The sequence below is a fragment of the Ochotona princeps genome, chromosome 24, assembly GCF_030435755.1.
Source record: "Ochotona princeps isolate mOchPri1 chromosome 24, mOchPri1.hap1, whole genome shotgun sequence".
NCBI classification, from domain to species: Eukaryota; Metazoa; Chordata; class Mammalia; order Lagomorpha; family Ochotonidae; genus Ochotona; species Ochotona princeps.
In genome coordinates, this window is record NC_080855.1 from 19,465,023 (window position 1) to 19,484,909 (window position 19,887).

General features: G+C 40.9%; 2 protein-coding genes across 4 annotated transcripts in view; one reads left to right on the forward strand and one right to left on the reverse strand.

Moving 5' to 3' along the window:
- The window catches only part of ERI2 (ERI1 exoribonuclease family member 2), a 51,563-nt gene that overhangs the window by 15,755 nt on the left and 15,921 nt on the right, over window positions 1–19,887 (reverse strand). The window contains exon 10 of one of the 2 annotated variants that reach the window (XR_009247602.1): window positions 13,749–13,899. The gene's annotated coding sequence lies outside the window, so the exon portion shown is untranslated. Of the gene's footprint in view, window positions 1–13,748; window positions 13,900–19,887 lie in introns of those variants that run through there. The other variant, XR_009247603.1, reaches the window with a different exon arrangement.
- ACSM3 (acyl-CoA synthetase medium chain family member 3) overlaps window positions 1–19,887 on the forward strand; it is a 26,745-nt gene continuing 6,858 nt past the window's right edge. Inside the window, exons 1-9 of one of the 2 annotated variants that reach the window (XM_004586798.3) lie at window positions 1–113; window positions 6,915–7,183; window positions 7,833–8,043; window positions 11,367–11,574; window positions 13,879–14,022; window positions 14,208–14,364; window positions 15,104–15,183; window positions 15,781–15,904; window positions 17,048–17,128. In XM_004586798.3, the coding sequence (XP_004586855.2) occupies window positions 6,983–7,183; window positions 7,833–8,043; window positions 11,367–11,574; window positions 13,879–14,022; window positions 14,208–14,364; window positions 15,104–15,183; window positions 15,781–15,904; window positions 17,048–17,128 (1,206 nt within the window). In that variant the 5' untranslated portion in view covers window positions 1–113; window positions 6,915–6,982. Of the gene's footprint in view, window positions 114–6,914; window positions 7,184–7,832; window positions 8,044–11,366; window positions 11,575–13,878; window positions 14,023–14,207; window positions 14,365–15,103; window positions 15,184–15,780; window positions 15,905–17,047; window positions 17,129–19,887 lie in introns of those variants that run through there. The other variant, XM_012927497.2, reaches the window with a different exon arrangement.

The window sequence follows — 19,887 nt, forward strand, 5'->3', positions numbered from 1 at the left end:
CTCGGTTGGCTGCTGCTAAGGTTAAAGCTGTCACGAGAATTCAAACTCCAGAGCTGCTCTTCAAGGAAACAGGCTGCTGTCATCTGCAGCTGTGTCGGGAACCTGTCACTTGAGTGAGTACTTCTCTCCTTGTAAAATTCCCTGTGCTGGCATACGCTATATATTTTTTTGAAGCAACGATAACAAATTAGCAATCAAGACTAACAAGTGAACAATGCTCTCATGAAAGTGTTAAGATTGAAGCAACCCGGGTGTTTCTCTCATGAGTTTCAGTTTGTGTGACACTTGAGTATTCACACATAAAAGGCTGTAAACCTAATACTTGAATTTTCATACTAAGGCTTTTGGTACTGTTTTTAATTTATTAAATACCATATGTACGTATTAACTTGGTAAAATGTTTTAGAAAAAAAGTTGAGCCTGAGAAGCAACTGAGTTTTTCACTAGACTACCTTCTTGACAGGTGGGAATCCATCTGCTATATTATTTGGGAAGTATGAAAATTCCTGCTAGTGAACTTTGGGAAACATACATATGCAAATGATGAAAATAATCCGAGGGCACAATTATTTTTCTCCACAAAGTGGCTAGGGCTAGCCAGGAGAGGTTCCAGGCAAGGACTTGCTAGGCTTGAGGAGAAAAACAGGGATGGGACTTGATCTTGCTTTGAGGTTGCATTGCCAAGCCACTGTTATTTCTTGGATAACTTAGAAGAAAGTTAGGTGTGGAGAACCGGGGTTGCCTGCAGCCCCCTTGGCATCTTAGTTCATATGTGCATGTGAAGCTTGCATTTCTGATGAGGCTTTAAATACTTCCTGAAGCCCGAGTGTTACTGTCTTTCTTAGAAGAGTTTTCCTTAGTTATATTTCTGGGGTTCAGTATGAAAACCTGGACTTGCTGGAAAAGTATTTCAGTGTTTTTTTTTTTTTTTCAGCTACAAAGAATTTGGCAAACCTGGAAAATGGTTACAAAATGCTAAGAACTTTGGTCAGGAAGCAGTCTGGTGAGGAGGATGTTAATATTTTCTTTGTGGTTGAACAGAACGATTAGGTCCCTTTTGAGTGCCAACTTCTTGCTGAATTTGATCTGCAGTGTGTGTTTGAGGGATTTTAAATGTGGTAGAGAGGTTTGATTGAAAAATAAGCAAGAAATCAAACTGAACTCTACGTCTACTCATAAGTAGGATATTTATCTCCAGTGACATTAATATTTGTGCAATTGCTTGCTTCCTGAATAACCTGGAAGTTTCATGGGGGCAGGATCAGCTATGTCCTATTCACAGTTATATTTTCAGCATTTAGTATGTATAACTGATGAACAGGAAAGGTACAATAAATACCTGTTTTAGGAATGAATGCTGTGCAATCTGGATAAAGTGTGTACCTGTGGGTGTGTATTTCCTTGTATGTAAAATGAAAATCAGTGTATGTAAAGTGTTTACCACAGCACAGCCACATGCACGACTCAGCAACAATGTCACCTCCCTGCTGAGAACTAACAGAATCTTTTTTTCCTACCATTTGCCTCTTTGGTTTTGGTGTAGATTTTGTTTCCTTGCTTATTATATGTATGATTCAATGAGGGCAGGGAGGACCTTAACTCTTTTGTTCATTTCTGTATCCTTTATGTCAGTTTATAGTAGGTGATCAATCAAATTGGTAGAATAAATAAATTAAGCATGCCAACATATCATAAGCGAAGTATAAGCCTCAAGGTATTTATTCTCTTTGGGAGAAATTTCTGCCTTTTATATTAATAAAGTGAGACATACTTTCCTATCCTTTTTAAGCATTTTAAAATACTATCTGGAGGCTGATGTGGTGGGTTAAGCTGCCATCTATAGGGCTGGCATTCATATTGGCATGTCAGTTCTGGCTGGTCCACTTCTAGCACCCTACTAACATGCCTGGGAAAGCAGCAGAGGATGGCCTAAGTACTTCTTGGGCTCCTGCCACTCACATATATCAGTGTCTCCTGTCCCGCAGAAGAAATCACCCGACACTGGAGGACGTTTCAGAGGCACTTTTATTCCAACCTTCAGTTCCTTCTTTTTGGGCAGAAGCCCCTGGCTTATATATCCCTCCTATCTGTTAAATCCATTACCCAGAAGCCTTCAGTTAAGTCAGTTAATTTCGTTATTTCCGTTACACAGAGAACCTCCTCACCCCTCCCCCAAGGCCCCTGGCTATCTCTCAATCCTCCAATCAGCTTACATGCCTGAGGCAAGCAGTAAAGGGCCAATCACAGGGCACTTCCTGAAACCTGTCTCCAAGAGGAAGTAGGGTCCAGGCGCCATCTTAGGGCAGGGCATTGTCAGTGCTCCCAACACACATAGAAGATCTAGAAGGAGTTCTATGTTCTTGGTTTTGGTCTGGCCCAACCCCAGGCATTGTGGCCATTTGGGGAGTAAACCAGGGAATGAAATGTCTCTGTCTCTCATTTTACCATTACGCTTTCAAGTAAATAAGTAAGTAAATCAACAAATAACTTTAAAAACAATTTTTTAAAAAAATCAAAAATAAAATACTCTGCAGTATTTTTTTTTTAAATGTTCTCAGAGAGGAGAGACAGAGGGAAAGGTCTGCCATCGTTGCTTCACTTCTTAAATGGTCACAACAGCTGGAGCTGAGCCAACCCAAAGTCAGGAACTAGGATCTTCTTCCATGAGAAGTGGAGCAGCCGGAACACGAACTGGTACCCATATGGGATCCCAGCACTTGCAGGGGGAGGATTAGCCAATTGAGCCATTGAGCCAGGCCCTACTATACTGTTTTGCATCCAAGTAATGAGAACATTTCTTTTGGAGGAAATAGTGTCAGCATTTCATCTAGACTGAAAAGCCAGAAACAACTCAGGTGACCAAAGGTAGGAGCCTAGTTTAAGACATTATGGTGCAGTAGGTGACTGGGACACATGCACACACAATCTAAAGCCTAGTGTCACCTACTTCCTGTTGAATGAAATCTGATGCCAGTTCTGTTAGAGACAACACCCAGTGTGCAGGTGGCAACTTACCAGCAGATAGTGGCAAGCTAGACCAAGTGCCCTCTCTACCCAATCCCCCAAACCAAGCAGAATGACAGTTGAGGACTTAGGAACTTTGTCCACAGGGAAACCAGGGCTCAGGTGATTTTGCTTCTGTTCTAAAGCAAAACTTTTTCTCTTAGACTTAAGACATTTTTGTGAATCCTTTTCTACCTACAGACTTCAAGTAAGAGAATACTAATGGGTGATACCTTACTAAATTCAGCACCTATAAAAAAATCTTGTATGGGGAATCTTCAATCTCCCTCAAATTTCCTATGTTTTAATGTTTCACAGTAACATGATTAGCTATTAGCAATGCAAATGCAACACCATCCAGAACAATTTTCTTCAGTGATGGAAATGTTTCATGTCTGTGTTGACCTAAACATGGTAGCCACTTGCCACATGTGGCTCTCACCTTGAAATAGCTGGTGTTGACTGAAAAACTGATTCTCAAAATTTTCACGTTTTATTTGAAAGGGAGGGATAGAGATGCAGATAAACAGAGAGGTAGAGAGAGAGAGAGATGACAGACAGATCTCACTTTGCTGATTAGCTCTGAAAATGCCTACAACAGCCAGGCACAGGACAAACTAAAGCTGGGAACCCAAAACCCAACTATGTCTCTCATGTGTATGGCGGGGACCCACGGAGCTACACTATTATCTTCTACATACTACTAAACAGGAATCATATGTGGAGTCTGAATCTAAACTTGCACCCCAGCACTCCCACATGGATGCTGATGTCCCAGGCAGTGTTTCAATCACTATACCAAACATTTGCCCCTACAAAACTGGCTTTTAAATATCCTTTTTTTTTTTAAAGATTTATTTTATTTTTATTACAAAGTCAGATATACTGAGAGGAGGAGAGACAGAGAGGAAGTGGAGCTACCGGGATTAGAACCAGCGGCCATATGGGATCAAGGCGAGGACCTTAGCCACTAGGCCACGCTGCCGAGCCCTTAAATATTCTTCAAACTAATTCAAATGAACTGTCACATGTGTCTAGTTCAGGTAGTCACATTACTCTCATCAAAGCAGTAGAGGTGCTGCCCTAGAATGCTATTTTATAACTCCCAGAGAGAGACAGTAACACAAAACTAATAGAAAAAGTCCCTGCCCTCACAGAACTTAGATTCTAATGTAAAGTTCTGCAAACTGTACTCCAAGGACTAAATCCAGTTTTCTGCCTGTTTTTTGTACAGTGTGCTAATAATGATTTTACATAACTCATGACATATGCAAATTATATGAAATTGCAATTTCAGTATCCATAAGTTATTTCTGGGAATACAGCTATGTCCGTTTATTTATATATTATCAATGGCTGCTGTCTTACCAGCAGAGTTAAGTAGCTGTTACAGAGACCACAAGGCCCACAAAGACTAACTTATCTACTATCCAGCCCTTTACTGGAAAAGTTTGCCATCCCCTTTAAGGGCAAGGGTAACATACTAGTCTCTACAATAGGCATTTTGATGCATTATTCCAATCTGCTAGTCCTTCCATCAGTCAAATTTGGTGGTTAGTAATTCAGACATGGTCATACACTTCATAACTGGCAAAACAAGGACTCTCTTACGACTGGGATTCAATAGCCAATGTGTTCAGCCATCATGCCAAAGAGACCATGCCTCTCATGCCATCTGGGAATCTTGTTAAAATATTAAAATTCTACTAATTCAACAGATCTGGAGTGGAGCCTGGGTATGTGCATTTATAACGCACTTCCAGATGATGCTGATGTTGCTAGTTCACAGATGGCAACATTTAGCCCAGTGATTCTCAACTTTGGCTGCACTTTAGAATTCTCAGAAAAAATATGAGAAATATCATGACCTGGACCCATTCCCACAGACTGTGACTTTCTTGTCCCTGACACAATGGAATTAACCAAAAACAAAACAGTCTCCTGGTGATTCAAATGTATAACCAGGGTTCAGAGTCACTGCTCTGTTGAAACACTACTGAATTGTCTAGTCAAACCATCCAGATAGGAATCCAAAGGTTGGAGTTCTACTTCTAACATTGATATGACATGTTGAAGATCACTTTCCCTCTCCAGTGCTGTTTTTGTTTTTTTTTTTTTTTGAGGGTGGTATGAGGAGGTGGAGTGGGGACAGGAAAAAATGAGGAGACTCAATCCGATGATCTCAGAAGGTTTCAGATCATTGATTTCTCAGGGGGCCCTTGCACGAGAAGTTAGATGAAGCACCCAAGTTCCCCATGGACTAGGTTCATTAACATGATGTCTAAATATCAGGTCTGTTTAGAGTGGCATTCCGTTGATATTTATTGTTGTGTGTCAACAGAGAAATACTTACAAAATGTCAGGCTGCCTTACATGCCACACACGTAGAATTGCAGTTAAAATGAGATTTAATGATTGTGAGAGTAATTTACATTTCACTGGAGGAAATTTGGAAAATTACAGAGAATATAAAGACCCTCAAACAGTCACAGCCCCTAGGACTTATTTTTAATGGCCTTGGCCAAGCAAATGGGTTTTGGGATCAAATGATTTCCCACAGAAGCAGGGACAGCTAGGGGAGCCATGGGGGGCCTCCCCCACAAAAAATCCTAAAGAGTCAAGCCCTGTTATTACATTTCTGGTAAATGCAGCTCCAAGCCTGGACTAGGTGACGTGGGCTCCTATGGGGAGCATGGGAACTGCAGTTTATAAATTAGGCAGCTTGTAAACGTTGACAGTGTTTTCATGCCTAATTGGTACTGTGCCACTCTCAGTTTCTTCATCTAAACTTATTCACTGTGAAGAAAATCTCATTAATATTTCTACAGTACTTTAGAAGTCCGTGGGTGAAAGATATTAGATAAGAAGCCCTTAGTTTTCAGTGAAATTAACCAGGTGACCCAGATATTTCCTTCTTGAGAAATGCATTTGGGAAGCAATGGGAGATAATGGTTTGGGACATGATAGCTCTGGGTCAATTCAACCAACCGGCTTTTGTTTTAAAAAAACAAACTAAGAAAAACATTTACTCATTTATTTGAAATGCAGAGTATGGAGAGAGGGGGGAAAGACACACACACAACACACACACAATCTTCCTTCTGCTTGTTTATTCCCTAAATGGTTACACATCTCACCATACCACACACACAGTTATTCCCTAAATGGCTACAACAGCCAGGACTGGGCCAGTTTGAACCCAGGAGCCAGGAACCTAGATGAAGGTCTCCCACATAGGTGCAGGGGAGCTGGACTGGAATTACAGCAGGTGGGACTCATATCAATCGCTGGCATTACAGGTGGTGACTGAACTAAGTATATCACAATGTTGGCCCCCAGTCAATGACTCTAAGTAGTCATTTTCTTTGTCTCTGTAAACAGAGATGATAAGAGTACCCACATCACAGGGAAATTCTAAGGTTTCAGTGACAAAATGTATGTAAAATACCTAGCACAATATTTGGAGTATAAGGAATATTTGGAGTAAAATGACACCATTACGACTAATAATAATAAAAACTTAGCTACTGGTGGCCAATACTTTGGTGAAGTAGGTTAAGCCTCTGCCTATGGTGTTGGCACTCCATAAGGGTGCCATTTGAGTCCCAGCTACTTCACTTTGAATCCAGTTCCCTGCTAATATGCCTGGAAGCAGTGAAAGATGGCCAAGTCACTGGGCCCCTGCACCCACATGGAAGACCCAGAAGAAGCTCCTGGCTTCATACTGTCCCAGCACCAGCTGTTTTGGTCATTTGGGGAATGAAGCAGCAGATGAAATCTCTTTTTTTTCCTCCTCTCTGTAAATCTGCCTTTCAAACAAATAAATTAATTCAGAAAACTCATTTAGCTGCTTTATGGATGTCCACCTTCAGAACAGAAACACATGCATGTTCTTTATGTTTGTCTTTTAGATGGACTGGTCCCTTTGAAATTCTAAGTATAAAAACATCCAACAAGACTGACAACAGCTCTTGTCACCATGAGGTTACTACTTCGTGCCAAGTATTTTCAGTACTTAGTGATTCCTGGTTCTGTGCGGGCACTGCATAAAGATTATAGAACAGCAACGCCTCAGAATTTCTCCAACTATGACTCCATGAAGCAAGATTTTAAGCTGGAGATTCCGGAGTATTTCAACTTTGCTAATGATGTCCTTGATCAATGGACAAGTTTAGAAAAGGTATGGATCAAACACCAGACTATAATGTCTTAACTAGGAGCAAGTTTGCCCTTAGGAGACAAGACATTTAGCGATGTCTTTCAATTCATCTATATTCACACATATATATTGTAATTATGGGTGTGTGGGGTTGGTGTTAGGGTATGTTTACTACTTATAATGGCAGAAATCGAGGTGCTATTAAATATTCTAAAGTGCATAGGCCATCCCTCAGAAAAACAAATTATCTGGACTAAGACATCAATATTTCTATGGCTATTTGAGAAAGCTTCAGTTACATAAATACACTATTTTTGGTTGACTTTTTTTAAACAAATAAGCAAAAAAGGAAATAATTCTCTGAGTCAGAAACAAAAAAATCATATTTAACAAGGCATAGTTACAACACTAAGACAAAGGATGTAAAAATTCTAATTTTTTTAGGAAGCAAAATGAATTAAGTGCGAAATTATATATGCTAGAAGAAATGGCATGTCTCTTAACATCTTGGTATAAGGATCCCAGAATTATTTCCAAATATTCCATGTCTGTACAAACAAGTGCCATGTGAATTTTATTTAGAGAATATACTGAATTATGTCATTTGAAACAGAATTTAGCTATTTAACAATCTTTTAAGTCCATAACTAGTTTATCTATCTTTTCTCAGGCTGGGAAAAAACCTTCCAACCCGGCCTTCTGGTGGATAAGCGGAGATGGAGAAGAGGTGAGGTGGAGTTTTGAGGAACTGGGATCTCTGTCCAGGAAATTTGCCAATATACTTACAGAAGCCTGTGCCTTACAAAGGGGAGAGAGAGTCCTTGTGATTTTACCCAGGATCCCTGAGTGGTGGCTTGCAAATGTGGCCTGTCTGCGGGCAGGTTAGTCATGTTTATGATATAATCATATTGAAACCAAGGTGGGTGAGTTTCCAAACTAAGTTATCATGAGACATTTACAATATGCTATTTTTTCAGGAACCTAGAAAATATGTTGAGAATATAATCAGACATTTTGATCTAAACTAGAAGTTAGGCTTTCATTAATAAAAAAAAAATTCAGTAAGTGGTTGCTAGTCAATTGTTCAATATCCTCTTAATTCTCCTTCTCTGCTACAGAACCTATGGTCATCTTAAACTAAATGTAGCCACAAACTCAAAGGACCTATTCTAGTTCTTCATGCCTTTCTCATGTTTAAACACCATCCATTTGCTGTCCTGAGCTGGCCACCTGTGACTCCGCCTTCCTAATAAGTCCCTACACCTTGTAAGTGTAATCTCTTCCAAGTTTTCACAGTTCCTTTGCTTTGCCAATCCCATTGCGTTGCCTTAATTCACATCTTTATCATCTTCTGAATGTACTTCCCTCCAAATATTCCTGACTCTGATCTTGAGTATCTCCATGCACCAACTCAACCCAATTCATCCTCACAAGACAGTATTTTTTATAGAACACATATTTTATTCTGTCATTTCACTGTTGACCATTTTAAATACTCCTTTATTTGCTGAAATCTTTATTTCCTTAGGTGTGACTGAAGGCCACAGACCGTTTCTTTACTGTTCTAATTCCTCCACACTTATACTTCATTCTTCATTAACGCCAAATGGTTTCCTATAAGGATTGTTCTCATCATCCAGCCTTTCTATTCACTGTTTTTGGTACTTAAGACTTTCCCTGACACCTAACCACTGGAACAATTCTTACTAACCTTTAGAATTTCAGTTCTAATGCTACATTCTCCGACAACCCTACCCAAGTAACTTTTTTTTGAGCTCTCTAAAGTAATATTAAGTTTCTATTTTAAGAGGTACTATAATATCTGTGTATACTCTTTGCTTATAAATTTAATTCTCTTAAAACTACAGAAGCTCATACAGGGCCATCACTATGACATAGCATTATTTGAATCCCCAAGGATGGGCATATAGCAAATACTCAGTAAAATATTTGTTGAACTAATTAATATTCCCCTTCATAATGATTAGGTAATACTTCTCATTACTTCCAATCACTAATGTCTGATTGTCAGGAACAGATATCCCTTCACATTAGCCCTACAAGAAAGAGGGTTATTGAACAGCTACTAGAGCATCTTAGAGAAAAAGAACCTGCAGAAAGGACAGCCGCACTGCTGCAAGGGTGCAGGCTCTTTAGCCAGAAGCTTTTCTACGTCCTTCATTTCTTTTATTCTGTAGTTACAGGCTCTGTGGGTGCTCATGTGTCTGTCCCTTTAATTTCTTCTCTCTGTTAACATGTGGCTCTTCTCTTTCTCTGCATTTTAGCTGGTGCAAGGCTTTGCTCTTGCCACGCAGTTGCCTCAGGTCCTAACCTTAAAGACCAATTATTCACTAATCCATTTAGCTCTTAAATCAAACATTTGATACAGAATCTGATGAATATAACCTGGGGTAGGCCAATCAGATGTGGTCAGAGATGATTTCATCTGATATAAATATTACTGGGCCTCTGGGTAGAAAGGAAAGCAGATTCTCTTGAAGGAAAAATGAGAGGGAGGCAAAGAATGACAAATCTAACACACTAGCAATGTCAGCCTTCATGGCAGAATTAGAAATAAGCCGAAAGTTATTTCCTAATACTTTTTCCTTCTTAAGAAACATTAGTTGGGCCCGGCGGCGAGGCCTAGCGGCTAAAGTCCTCGTCTTGAACATGCCGGGATCCCATATGGGCGCCGGTTCTAGTCCCAGCGGCTCCACTTCCCATCCAGCTCCCTGCTTGTGGCCTGGGGAGGCAGTCAAGGGCAGCCCGAGGCATTGGGACACTGCACCTGTGTGGTAGACCCGGAGGAAGTTCCTGGTTTCCGGCTTCGGATTGGCACAGCACTGGCCGTTGCGGCTCGCTTGGGGAGTGAATCATCGGACGGAAGGTCTTCCTCTCTGTCTCTCCTCCTCTCTGTATATCTGACTTTGTAATAAAATAAATAAATCTTTAAAAAAAAAAACATTAGTTAATTGAAAATACTAATCAAATAGGGTTTCAGTTGCTTTTATATTAATTAGGAATATATACGTGTGTGTGTATGTATATATTTACTGAGAGAAGGAGAGACAGAAAGCTCTTCTGCTGCTTTACTCCCCAAGTGGCCAAAACAGCCAGAGCTGAGCCAATCCAAAGCCAGGAGCCAGGATCTTCTTCTTGGTCTCTCACACAGGTGCAGAGTCCCAAGGCCTGTGGTCATCCTCTGTTGCTTATCCAGGCCACGAGTAGGGAGCTGGATGGGAAGCAGGGCCACTGGGATTAGAATCGGTGTCCATATGCGATCCGGCATGTGCAAGGCGAGGACTTTAGCTACTAGGCTAACAACATCAGTCCCCATAGTGGGCTTTTTTTTTTTTTAACCCTGAGTGGATTATCTCTAAGCAATAACTTTAAAGTCTCAATACTTAGTTTAAGAGGCACTGGACTGGGGCTAGCATGGCTATCCACAGCCTGCAGCTGTTGGCATCCCATGTGGATGCTGGTTTATGCCCTAGCTGCTCTCTGTTCGTGGCCTGGGAAAGCAGTGGAGGATGGACCAAAGCCTTGGGCCCCTGAGCCCATATGGGACATCAGGAAGAGGTTCCTGGCTCCCAGCTTCAGCTCAGCTGAGCCGTGGCCATTGTAGCCATCTGTCTCCCTTTGTCTCTTCCTCTGTCTCCCTTTCTCTCTCTGTAAAAAATACGCCTTTTAAATAAACATAAATCTTTTTTTAAAAAAAGGCACTGCAGTGCAGCTGCTAAGTGTCAGGCCCAAGAGTTGGCTGCAGCTCACCATTGCTACTCAGATAATGTTGGCCAAGTTATTCCTGACTTTTGTGTTTTCTTTTGGTTGGGAATAAATGAGTTAAAATGTGCAAAACACTTAGAATAACACCTGGCACTCAAGTACTTATTAAACTGTGAGTCATTATACTTTTTTAAACCAAACTCTCTACAGGTTCAGTGTTGCAGATGGTCTCCAAATAGAGGATAAATATCCAGTATTTAACACCCTTTCATGTCAGAGTAAAAGGACCATGCACTTTGAATTCTCTTGAAAGGCCAAAGCAGAATAATGGAAGACAAATAATTATCTTCCCTGGTAAACTAATCGACTAATGCCTTTTGAGAAATACAGAATGAGCATGCGCTTTGTATGCTATTCTAACGGACCTGATGATAGATAACCTCTCTTATAAACATCATTTTTTTTTCTGCTTCTTTAGGGACAGTTTTGATTCCAGGAACCACTCAGCTGACCCAGAAAGACATCCTGTACAGACTACAATCTTCAAAAGCAACATGCATTATTACGGATGACACCTTAGCCCCAGCAGTAGATGCTGTTGCTCCTAAGTGTGAAAATCTGCGCTCTAAGTTAATCGTGTCTCAGAACTCCAGAGAGGGGTGGGGGAACCTCAAGGAGATGATGAAGTGAGTCACTAAAATGGCTGTACAACTGCTTCCTGAAAAGAAGGACAAGGATGAAAAAAAATATTTAACCCTACTGTGATCAGAAAATGCTAATTAAACCAATCTATTTGTTGCTAATTGGCTGAGGTTCGGAAACAGTGCAGGTGTTTTGTTTTAGCTGTTGGATGAGATCTGCAGGAAGCAGTCCTTGAGGTTGGGATTTGTGTACAAGAAGTTCATTAAAGGAGGTTTCTTGGGATAAATGCCAGAGAAGGAAGGGGGAACGTTGAGGAGCTAGAGGAAGAAATTTATTTGCAGTATATTCCCTGCAAGATGAAGTGGCTTGTCCAAGGCTGCTCAAACAGCTCCTCAAAGGTGTTTCTAGCCAAAGAAGCCCTTTCCTATATTATTCCCACTGATCAGTAACTGAAGACGGGCTGTCCCTAGGAGGCCAGGCCTTGAAAGGAGACAACTGGGCTTGGCGGCGTGGCCTAGTGGCTAAGGTCCTCGCCTTGATCCCATATGGCCGCTGGTTCTAATCCCGGCAGCTCCACTTCCTCTCTATCTCTCCTCCTCTCAGTATATCTGACTTTGTAATGAAAATGGAATAAATCTTTAAAAAAAAAAAAAAAAAAAGAAAAAGAAAGGAGACAACTGTGTTCAGCCAAGGCAATCTACAAAGAGCTCCAAGTCTCTGCAGAAGATTGCAAGATGCCATCACAGCATCAAACATAAGAGTTGCTATCATCTTCCAGGGAAATATGTGGCTGACAGCAACAGTGCTCAACGGGTGCTATTGTAAAACTAAATTACACTGACGTTCCAGGTGCTTCCAAGGTCTTTGGGAACCCTTGCCAGATACTGGTTATATTTTAATATTAGGCTGGCAGCAAATCCTCTCCCTAGAATGAGCTTCTTGTCTTTACACAGGATTTAAGGACATGAATGCAACTATGAACTTGCTGCCTCCTTTAAAATAGCTAACATTGACTAAAGTTCTTACCTAAGGTCAATACTGTATGGAAAAAAAAAAAAAAGCCCTGTGATTGCAATATATAGGTCACATTTATAAGGCCCTGGTTGTGTGCCAGAAACTTTCAACTTCAAATATAACAGCATTATCTCATTTAAACCTCACAATAATCTACGATGTAGGTATTGTAATTACACAAATGAATAAGGTCAAATGCTAATATATTTCCAAGTCGGGTAGCCTAGTTTCTGAGTCCACATACCTAATTGCTTTAGTTACTGTCATTTATAGTGAGAGATTGGTAACTAACTGCTTAGGTTTTGAGGGTAAGCAAAATCTATGATAGAAATAACAGATACACAGCTGTATTACCACTTTTTCTACAGATGATAATTATAGAACCATAGACAAAATATTTGGTCTACCTTTGTTAGGTATGTATTCCTCATTACATGCATATTTCTTTCCTTCATTTACAGTCCAACACTCCCACACAAACATCTATGCTTCTTAGACCCCTGTGTGCAGAATTGATCTCTTCTCAGCTGCCCTAATGTTGTGGCTTATACGGCAAGCCCAATTATCCTTTCAAACCAAAAGAGTTTTTGTCTCCTGTTTAGCTGGAATCCTTTCTTCTTGGGGTGATGCTTAGATTTTCTTCAAGCCTATTGTTTACAATATGCAGCACCATGTAGACTCTCATATGGGAAACAGAAAAACCATACTTTCATGAGATGGCAAGCATTTTTCTAGGAAAATACACAGATGATAAACGTCTAAAGCTTTTTAAGCCACAGTCTCTCACAACTCTTCAGTCCTGCTATTGGTAGTGTGAAGGCAACCACAGATAATACGTAACTGAGTGGGCATGGTTTTGCACCAACACAATTGTATTTATAAAAAAGGGAGCAAGCCAGATTTGGACTGTAAGCCCTAGTTTGCAGATCCTTGCTATTATAAATGACTTGTATTAATGTGTATTTTTAAAGTCACATTAGAAAGCAACTATACTGGAGAAAAAGGAGAAATTCTTTATATATGTGTACTTAGGATTACAAAATCATAGAATCTTCAATATGCTGGAGAGAAATAAAACTCAAACTTTTAAAATGTTTGTCTCTCCTAGTAAAAATCCATGAAGTCAGTCATCATAGTGGGATTTTGATGGTAAAGTTTAGTTTGATTTTAAAAGGCACTTAAAAATATGAAGAGAGGAATTTACCTGGGAATTCAATCTAAGTTGCTGGTGCCTGATTCACAAGTCAAGTAGATGGTCTCTTCAATCCTCTTCAGTGATAACAACCAAGGATGCTGTGTTTAACATGCAGAATCACTGTACTTTTCCTTTGCAGACAGGCCAGTGACAACCACACCTGTGTGAAGACAAAACACAACGATTTGATGGCCATTTACTTCACCAGTGGAACAAGTGGACCTCCTAAAATGATTGGACACACCCATAGCAGTTTCGGTTTAGGATTATCTGTAAATGGAAGGTACTTCCACAGAACTGCAGCTTGACGTATCAAAACTGCAATGATGATGATTCATGTACTGGTCTTCTAAATTTGTTCTCCTATAAATGTAGCATATTTTACAGATTTAATAATTTTACACAATGATACATGTTGAATTCTTAGAACATTAACAAATTCATATATCAGGTCTCTTGCTTCCCCAGGTTCTGGTTGGATTTAACACCGTCAGATGTGATGTGGAATACCTCAGACACAGGCTGGGCAAAGTCTGCCTGGAGTAGTGTTTTTTCTCCATGGATCCAGGGAGCATGTGTCTTTGCACACTATTTGCCCCGTTTTGAGCCAACTTTCATCTTGCAAGTAAGACAAAACCAGGAGGTCAATATATTTAGATATGCATTAGCAGTATTATTGACAAGACTTGTGAATAAAGTAGACAATGAGATTATCTACTTAAGATATTTCACATTCAGAAAGTCTGTAAGTCTGAAAAGATGTACTTAGAAAAGGTACAAACACATTTACACTAAAATAACCAATATTGAAATTGTGCTGAAACACTTTAATACTTATTAAAGCTTTAGTAAGAGCAAGAGTTAACTTTTCTTTTTTAAATTATTTTATTTTGATAAGCTTTACATAGTTGATTAGGGCACAAAGGGTCAATGGCTACAGGAAAAGTGGGTAAGATCATTGTTTCCACATTTTTTTTGTGTGTGTATCTGGGGTAAGCAGGGAGATAAAGGGAGAAGCCACACCCAGCCTCCCACCCATCCCAGGTCCCCGACGTGGGGTATGCTTCAAGGGTCCTGCTCAAGTGGTTTTTTAGTTCAACAGTTCTGAATTGCTGCCAATCTCGCCATTCCAAGCATGATGAAACCTCTCCAGAATCCACTGGCTGACATAGTTCACCTTAGAGTCTCTGTTTGCTGAGGTATTCATTGCCAACTCTTGGCTGGGGTAGTTGATCGATCTATTCTGTCTTCCGTCCTCTGCTGTAGTACCAGGTGTCCTCTGCAGGTTCTGATGGACTGCCATATCCTCCATGTGCACCTGGATAGGCTGCTCTGTCTGAGAAGTTTCCTTTTCTGAATTGCAGACACTCTCCCAGTTTCCTATCACCGTGTTTTGCTCAGCACCAACCGCATACAGAATGCTTACACAGAAGGACATGACAAGGTAAGAAATTTGAATAAATAGACATTTAGTGAGAAGCTCCAAAATAAATAGGCACAGGATTGTGATCTCTTCCTCTTCCTCCTTTTCCTGACTGATGTTCTGTAAATAATTGTTTTGTCTAAGGAGTTTTCCCCAAATAAGGACAGGAAGAGGAGGGCTCAGCCAGGTCTCTAGCTGGATCTGGTATTACGGGTAAAAGTGTTTACCTTTTGGATGGTGGCTGAACTGAGACGTGCAGAACCGTAACCCAACAAGCATAAAAACAGATTACATATTTTTTTCATTGTATTACTTATTCCATTTGAAAGGAAGGATTGATAGCTTGAAAAAAAAAAACAATCACTTTCCTATACTCACAACACCCAATCCTTTCTATTCTCCAGATGGAAGGATTTTTTTCTTCCACCGACCAATTCTCCAAAATTTGCAGGGTATCTGTTCCTGATGTCAAAATAGTCTGTTTATTTTGCATTGTAGAAGGGAGACAGGAAAGAGCTAAAAACACATTTTATATAGAAGTTCATTAGAAGTAACTGTAATTTCCACTTCTCTCCATTTTCCCTCCCAAACCCAACTTGCTACATGTTCTCTGAGAAGTTATAAGTTCGAAAGCTTAAAGCACTGTGTAAGTGCAGGGGAACCAATCAACCCTGAAGTGACTGAACAATGGAGAAACCACACTGGCCTGGATATCTATGAAGGATATGGACAGACGGAAACGGTATCTGACCACAACTCCAAAACAGGGCTGGACTCAATGTGCTCAGATGTACAAAAACTTTAGGTTGCTTGAGGGATAGGAAAGGACTAGAGTGGCTAGAGAACTAAATAAAAAAACAAAGCCTTCCATGGAAAGTTACTTGCAAAGAAGTTCCGTAACATGTACAGTTGTTTGAATAGTCATTCAGGGGAAAAAAACATATTAACTGATCAGGGTGAGGGTATTACAGTTTTTATATTTAACCTGTTTATCTGAAAGACAGGAGGGGGAGGGAGGGAGAGACCCCCATCTGTTGACTCACTCTCCAAATGTCCACAACAGCCGGAGGTCTGGACCAGGCTGAAGCCAGGAGTCAGGAAATCCAATTTGGTTCTCTCACCCGGCTGGCAGGGATGCAAGCACTTGGGTGACCATCCTTTTACATCCTAAGGATCAGAAGCAGAGGCAGACAGAACTTGAACTAGTTACTCCAGTATTGAATATGGGTGTCCCAAGTGGCACCCTAATGAATGCACCAAATGCTCACTTTATACAATATTGTTTGGATGAAAATACTGGATCTGAGTACTGCTACCTTTTGCAACACTGACATCCCTTATGGGTGCTACTTTGTGTCCAGCTGCTCCACTTCAATCTAGCTCTCTACTAATGCACCTGGGAAAGCAGCAATTATGGCCCAGCTTGGGCTCCTGCAAACCATATGGGAGACCTAGAAGAAGCTCCTGGCACTTGGCTTTGGCCTGGCCCAGTCCTCTGCAGAAACAGCTGATGGAAAATCTCTGTTTTGAAATAAATATTAAAAACAACAACACCACCACCCTGCACTTTGGGGTCAGCACTGTGTCATATCAGGCTAATCTTCATCTATGCGGCTGGCATCCCATGTGGGACATTAGTTCAAGTCCTGGCTGCTCCACTTCCAATCCAGCTCCCTGCCTATGGCCTGAAAAAGCAGCAGAGGATGGCTCAAGTGCTTGGGCCCCTATACCCATGTAGAAAACCTGGAAAGATGCTCCTGGCTCTCGGTTTTGGATGAGTGTAGCTCCAGCCATTGCAGCCATTTGGGGAGTGAAATATGCATGAGACATGAATAAATGACTAAGTTACTTACAACATTACCTTACTTTTCTTCTTCTGAACCAGGTGCTAATCTGTGGAAATTTTAAGGGAATGAAAATCAAACCTGGCTCAATGGGGAAGCCTTCTCCTGCCTTTGATGTCAAGGTTTGTACATCCCCTCCCTGGAGAACATTTCACAGCCTAGTCTGTTTTCCAATACTCTCAAACATGCTCCTTGTTTTAGGGATAAGACCACATTATTTTGATTGCATCTTAATTTCCATGCAAAGATGGAAATGACTTTACAATGCTACTTTAACTCTTTGTGATTTTGCAAATACTTACACTGTATTGTACAATTCTAAGCACTTTATAAATACAGCCAGTTAATTCCTACAAAGACAGAACCTATGGTAGACATTGATGAAGCACGAGGAGGTTAAAATAACTCATGTGGAGGCATCCAGCTAGTTGCTGTTATAATTAGGATTCAGTTTAAAGTAATCTGGCTATAATATTGGTATTCTTTTTTTTTTTAAAGATTTATTTATTTTATTACAGCCAGATATACAGAGAGGAGGAGACAGAGAGGAAGATCTTTCGTCCGATGATTCACTCCCTAAGTGAGCCGCAACGGCCAGTGCGCGCCGACCCGAAGCAGGGAACCTGGAACCTCTTCCAGGTCTCCCACGTGGGTGCAGGGTCCCAATGCATTGGGCCGTCCTCGACTGCTTTCCCAGGCCACAAGCAGGGAGCTGGATGGGAAGTGGAGCTGCTGGGATTAGAACCGGCGCCCATATGGGATCCCGGGGCTTTCAAGGTGAGGACTTTAGCCGCTAGGCCACGCCGCCGGGCCCAGTATTGGTATTCTTAACCATACCACCACACTGCCCTTTTTACAGAGGAAGATCAGGTCCTCCAAGGGATCATGGAGATCAGAAGAGGCTACAGTTTAGAGTAGCGACAGCACTCTCCCTCCTTATCCACCTCTTACAGACTGCTCCCCAACAAAAGCCTCAGTCTCAGGCAAACAATAATGGGTGATGACCCTAATAACAACAGGTCTGACCTCACAGACTTCCTGTGAGGACTGGAAGAGCATAGCAGAAAGTCTGGCACATAATGTGGGTTTCAAATGTAGGTGCTGTGATTGCTCATGTCCCTCTCACATTCTCCTTTGAAAATCATGTAAGAAAAAAAGGCAGAGGAGCCCTAGTGCCAATCTGTACATCTATTTAATAGTTGATTGGCTAATGGGTAGCATTAGTTAGGAGAAAGGATCAGTAATAATTACATATGATCAGATCTGCATTGCAGGTAAACTGCCATCTCACACAGCTGTGTTCTTTTTGTCTCTCCCTACTTAGTAACAATCCTAACATGCTAGAGCCATCAGTCTCACAAGCGTTTGTGGTGATCCCAACTGGAATGCAATCTAGCCTTTTCCCCACTAACTAAAGCCCAGAGGTTTTTCTGGAACAGTGATCTTTACAAAAGTGATGTGGATGAAAGGAAAACAGTACTCCGCTCCCATCTCCACCTCACCATTGCTGCCTTCACCTTCCTGAGGACTGTATCACAGGGCCTCTTGCTATTCAGCTGAAAGCATTTGCAATACTGTTTTGGCATCTGTGTTCTAGACAGTTGAATATCAGATTCCTACAGTTCCAAGGCCCAAGGTTCCTAATTTCCATGCTGAGATATTTTAATATCCCTGAACAACAAGGAATGTGATTTTTCCTCAGGCAGAAGATTTTATCCATTTGTCCTATTAAAGAATAGCCTATTTGTTTCATCAATAATTGTTTAATATCTAGAGCCAAATATTTCTTTGGATGGCTGGGTTGGGAGTTTTTTATTTTCAGGAACTTAAAAGCAAAATTTGCACATTTAGATTCTGCTGCTTTTGGAACATAAGCCCCCTTTCCTTCTGGAAAGAGCTTGGTAAGTATTACACTTACTCTGTATGCAAGTGATACTTTCATGTTTGCAAGTACCTAGTGGATGTATATAAAGGTTGAGTTTGATACTTAAAGTCATGTAAAGCAGAAAGCATACAAGAATCAACCTGACGAATTCAATTTTAAAGATTCTATTAAACCTGAAGACATTGCACAGAAAAGGGTAATGATTAGAAATGCAGGCTTTAATCTACAGCTGAGCTCTGAATTCCAGCTTAATCATGTACTGTTAATTAAACTTCTTCATATTTTCTTCATTCATATAACAGTTCTAAGCAGACAAGATTATTGTACGATAATAAATACGAAGTACTCAGAGCTCTAGCATTTTCTACTTAGCATGCAATAACTGCTTGATGAGTAACGACCACTAACAGGCATTTCAGGGACCCATGAGGATTAGCGAGAGGGTAAGAGAGCAGAACTTTGGCTTCTGCATCACTACCTCAGAGAACATTCCACTTTTTCTATGAATATGTGCTTCGGTAGATTTTTTTCAAGACTTATTTATTTTTATTGCAAAGCCAGTAAGATATACAGAGAGGGGGAGAGACAGAGAGGAAGATCTTTCGTATGATGGTTCAATCCCCAAGTGAACGTAACGGGGTGCTGAACTAATCTGAAGCCAGGAGCCTGGAACTTCCTCTAGGTCTCCCACGCGGGTGCAGCATCCCAAGACTATGGGCCATCCTCGACTGCTTTCCCAGGCCACAAGCAGGGAGCTGGATGAGAAGCAGGGTCAATGGGATTAGAACCGGCGCCCATATGGGATCCTGGTGCATTCAAGGCGAGAACTTTAGCCAGTAGGCCACAACGCCGGGCCCAGAGTAGATTTTTTCTTTTTTTTTTTTTAAAGATTTATTCATTTTATTACAGCCAGATATACACAGAGGAGGAGAGACAGAGAGGAAGATCTTCCACCCGATGATTCACTCCCCAAGTGAGCCGCAACGGGCCAGTGCG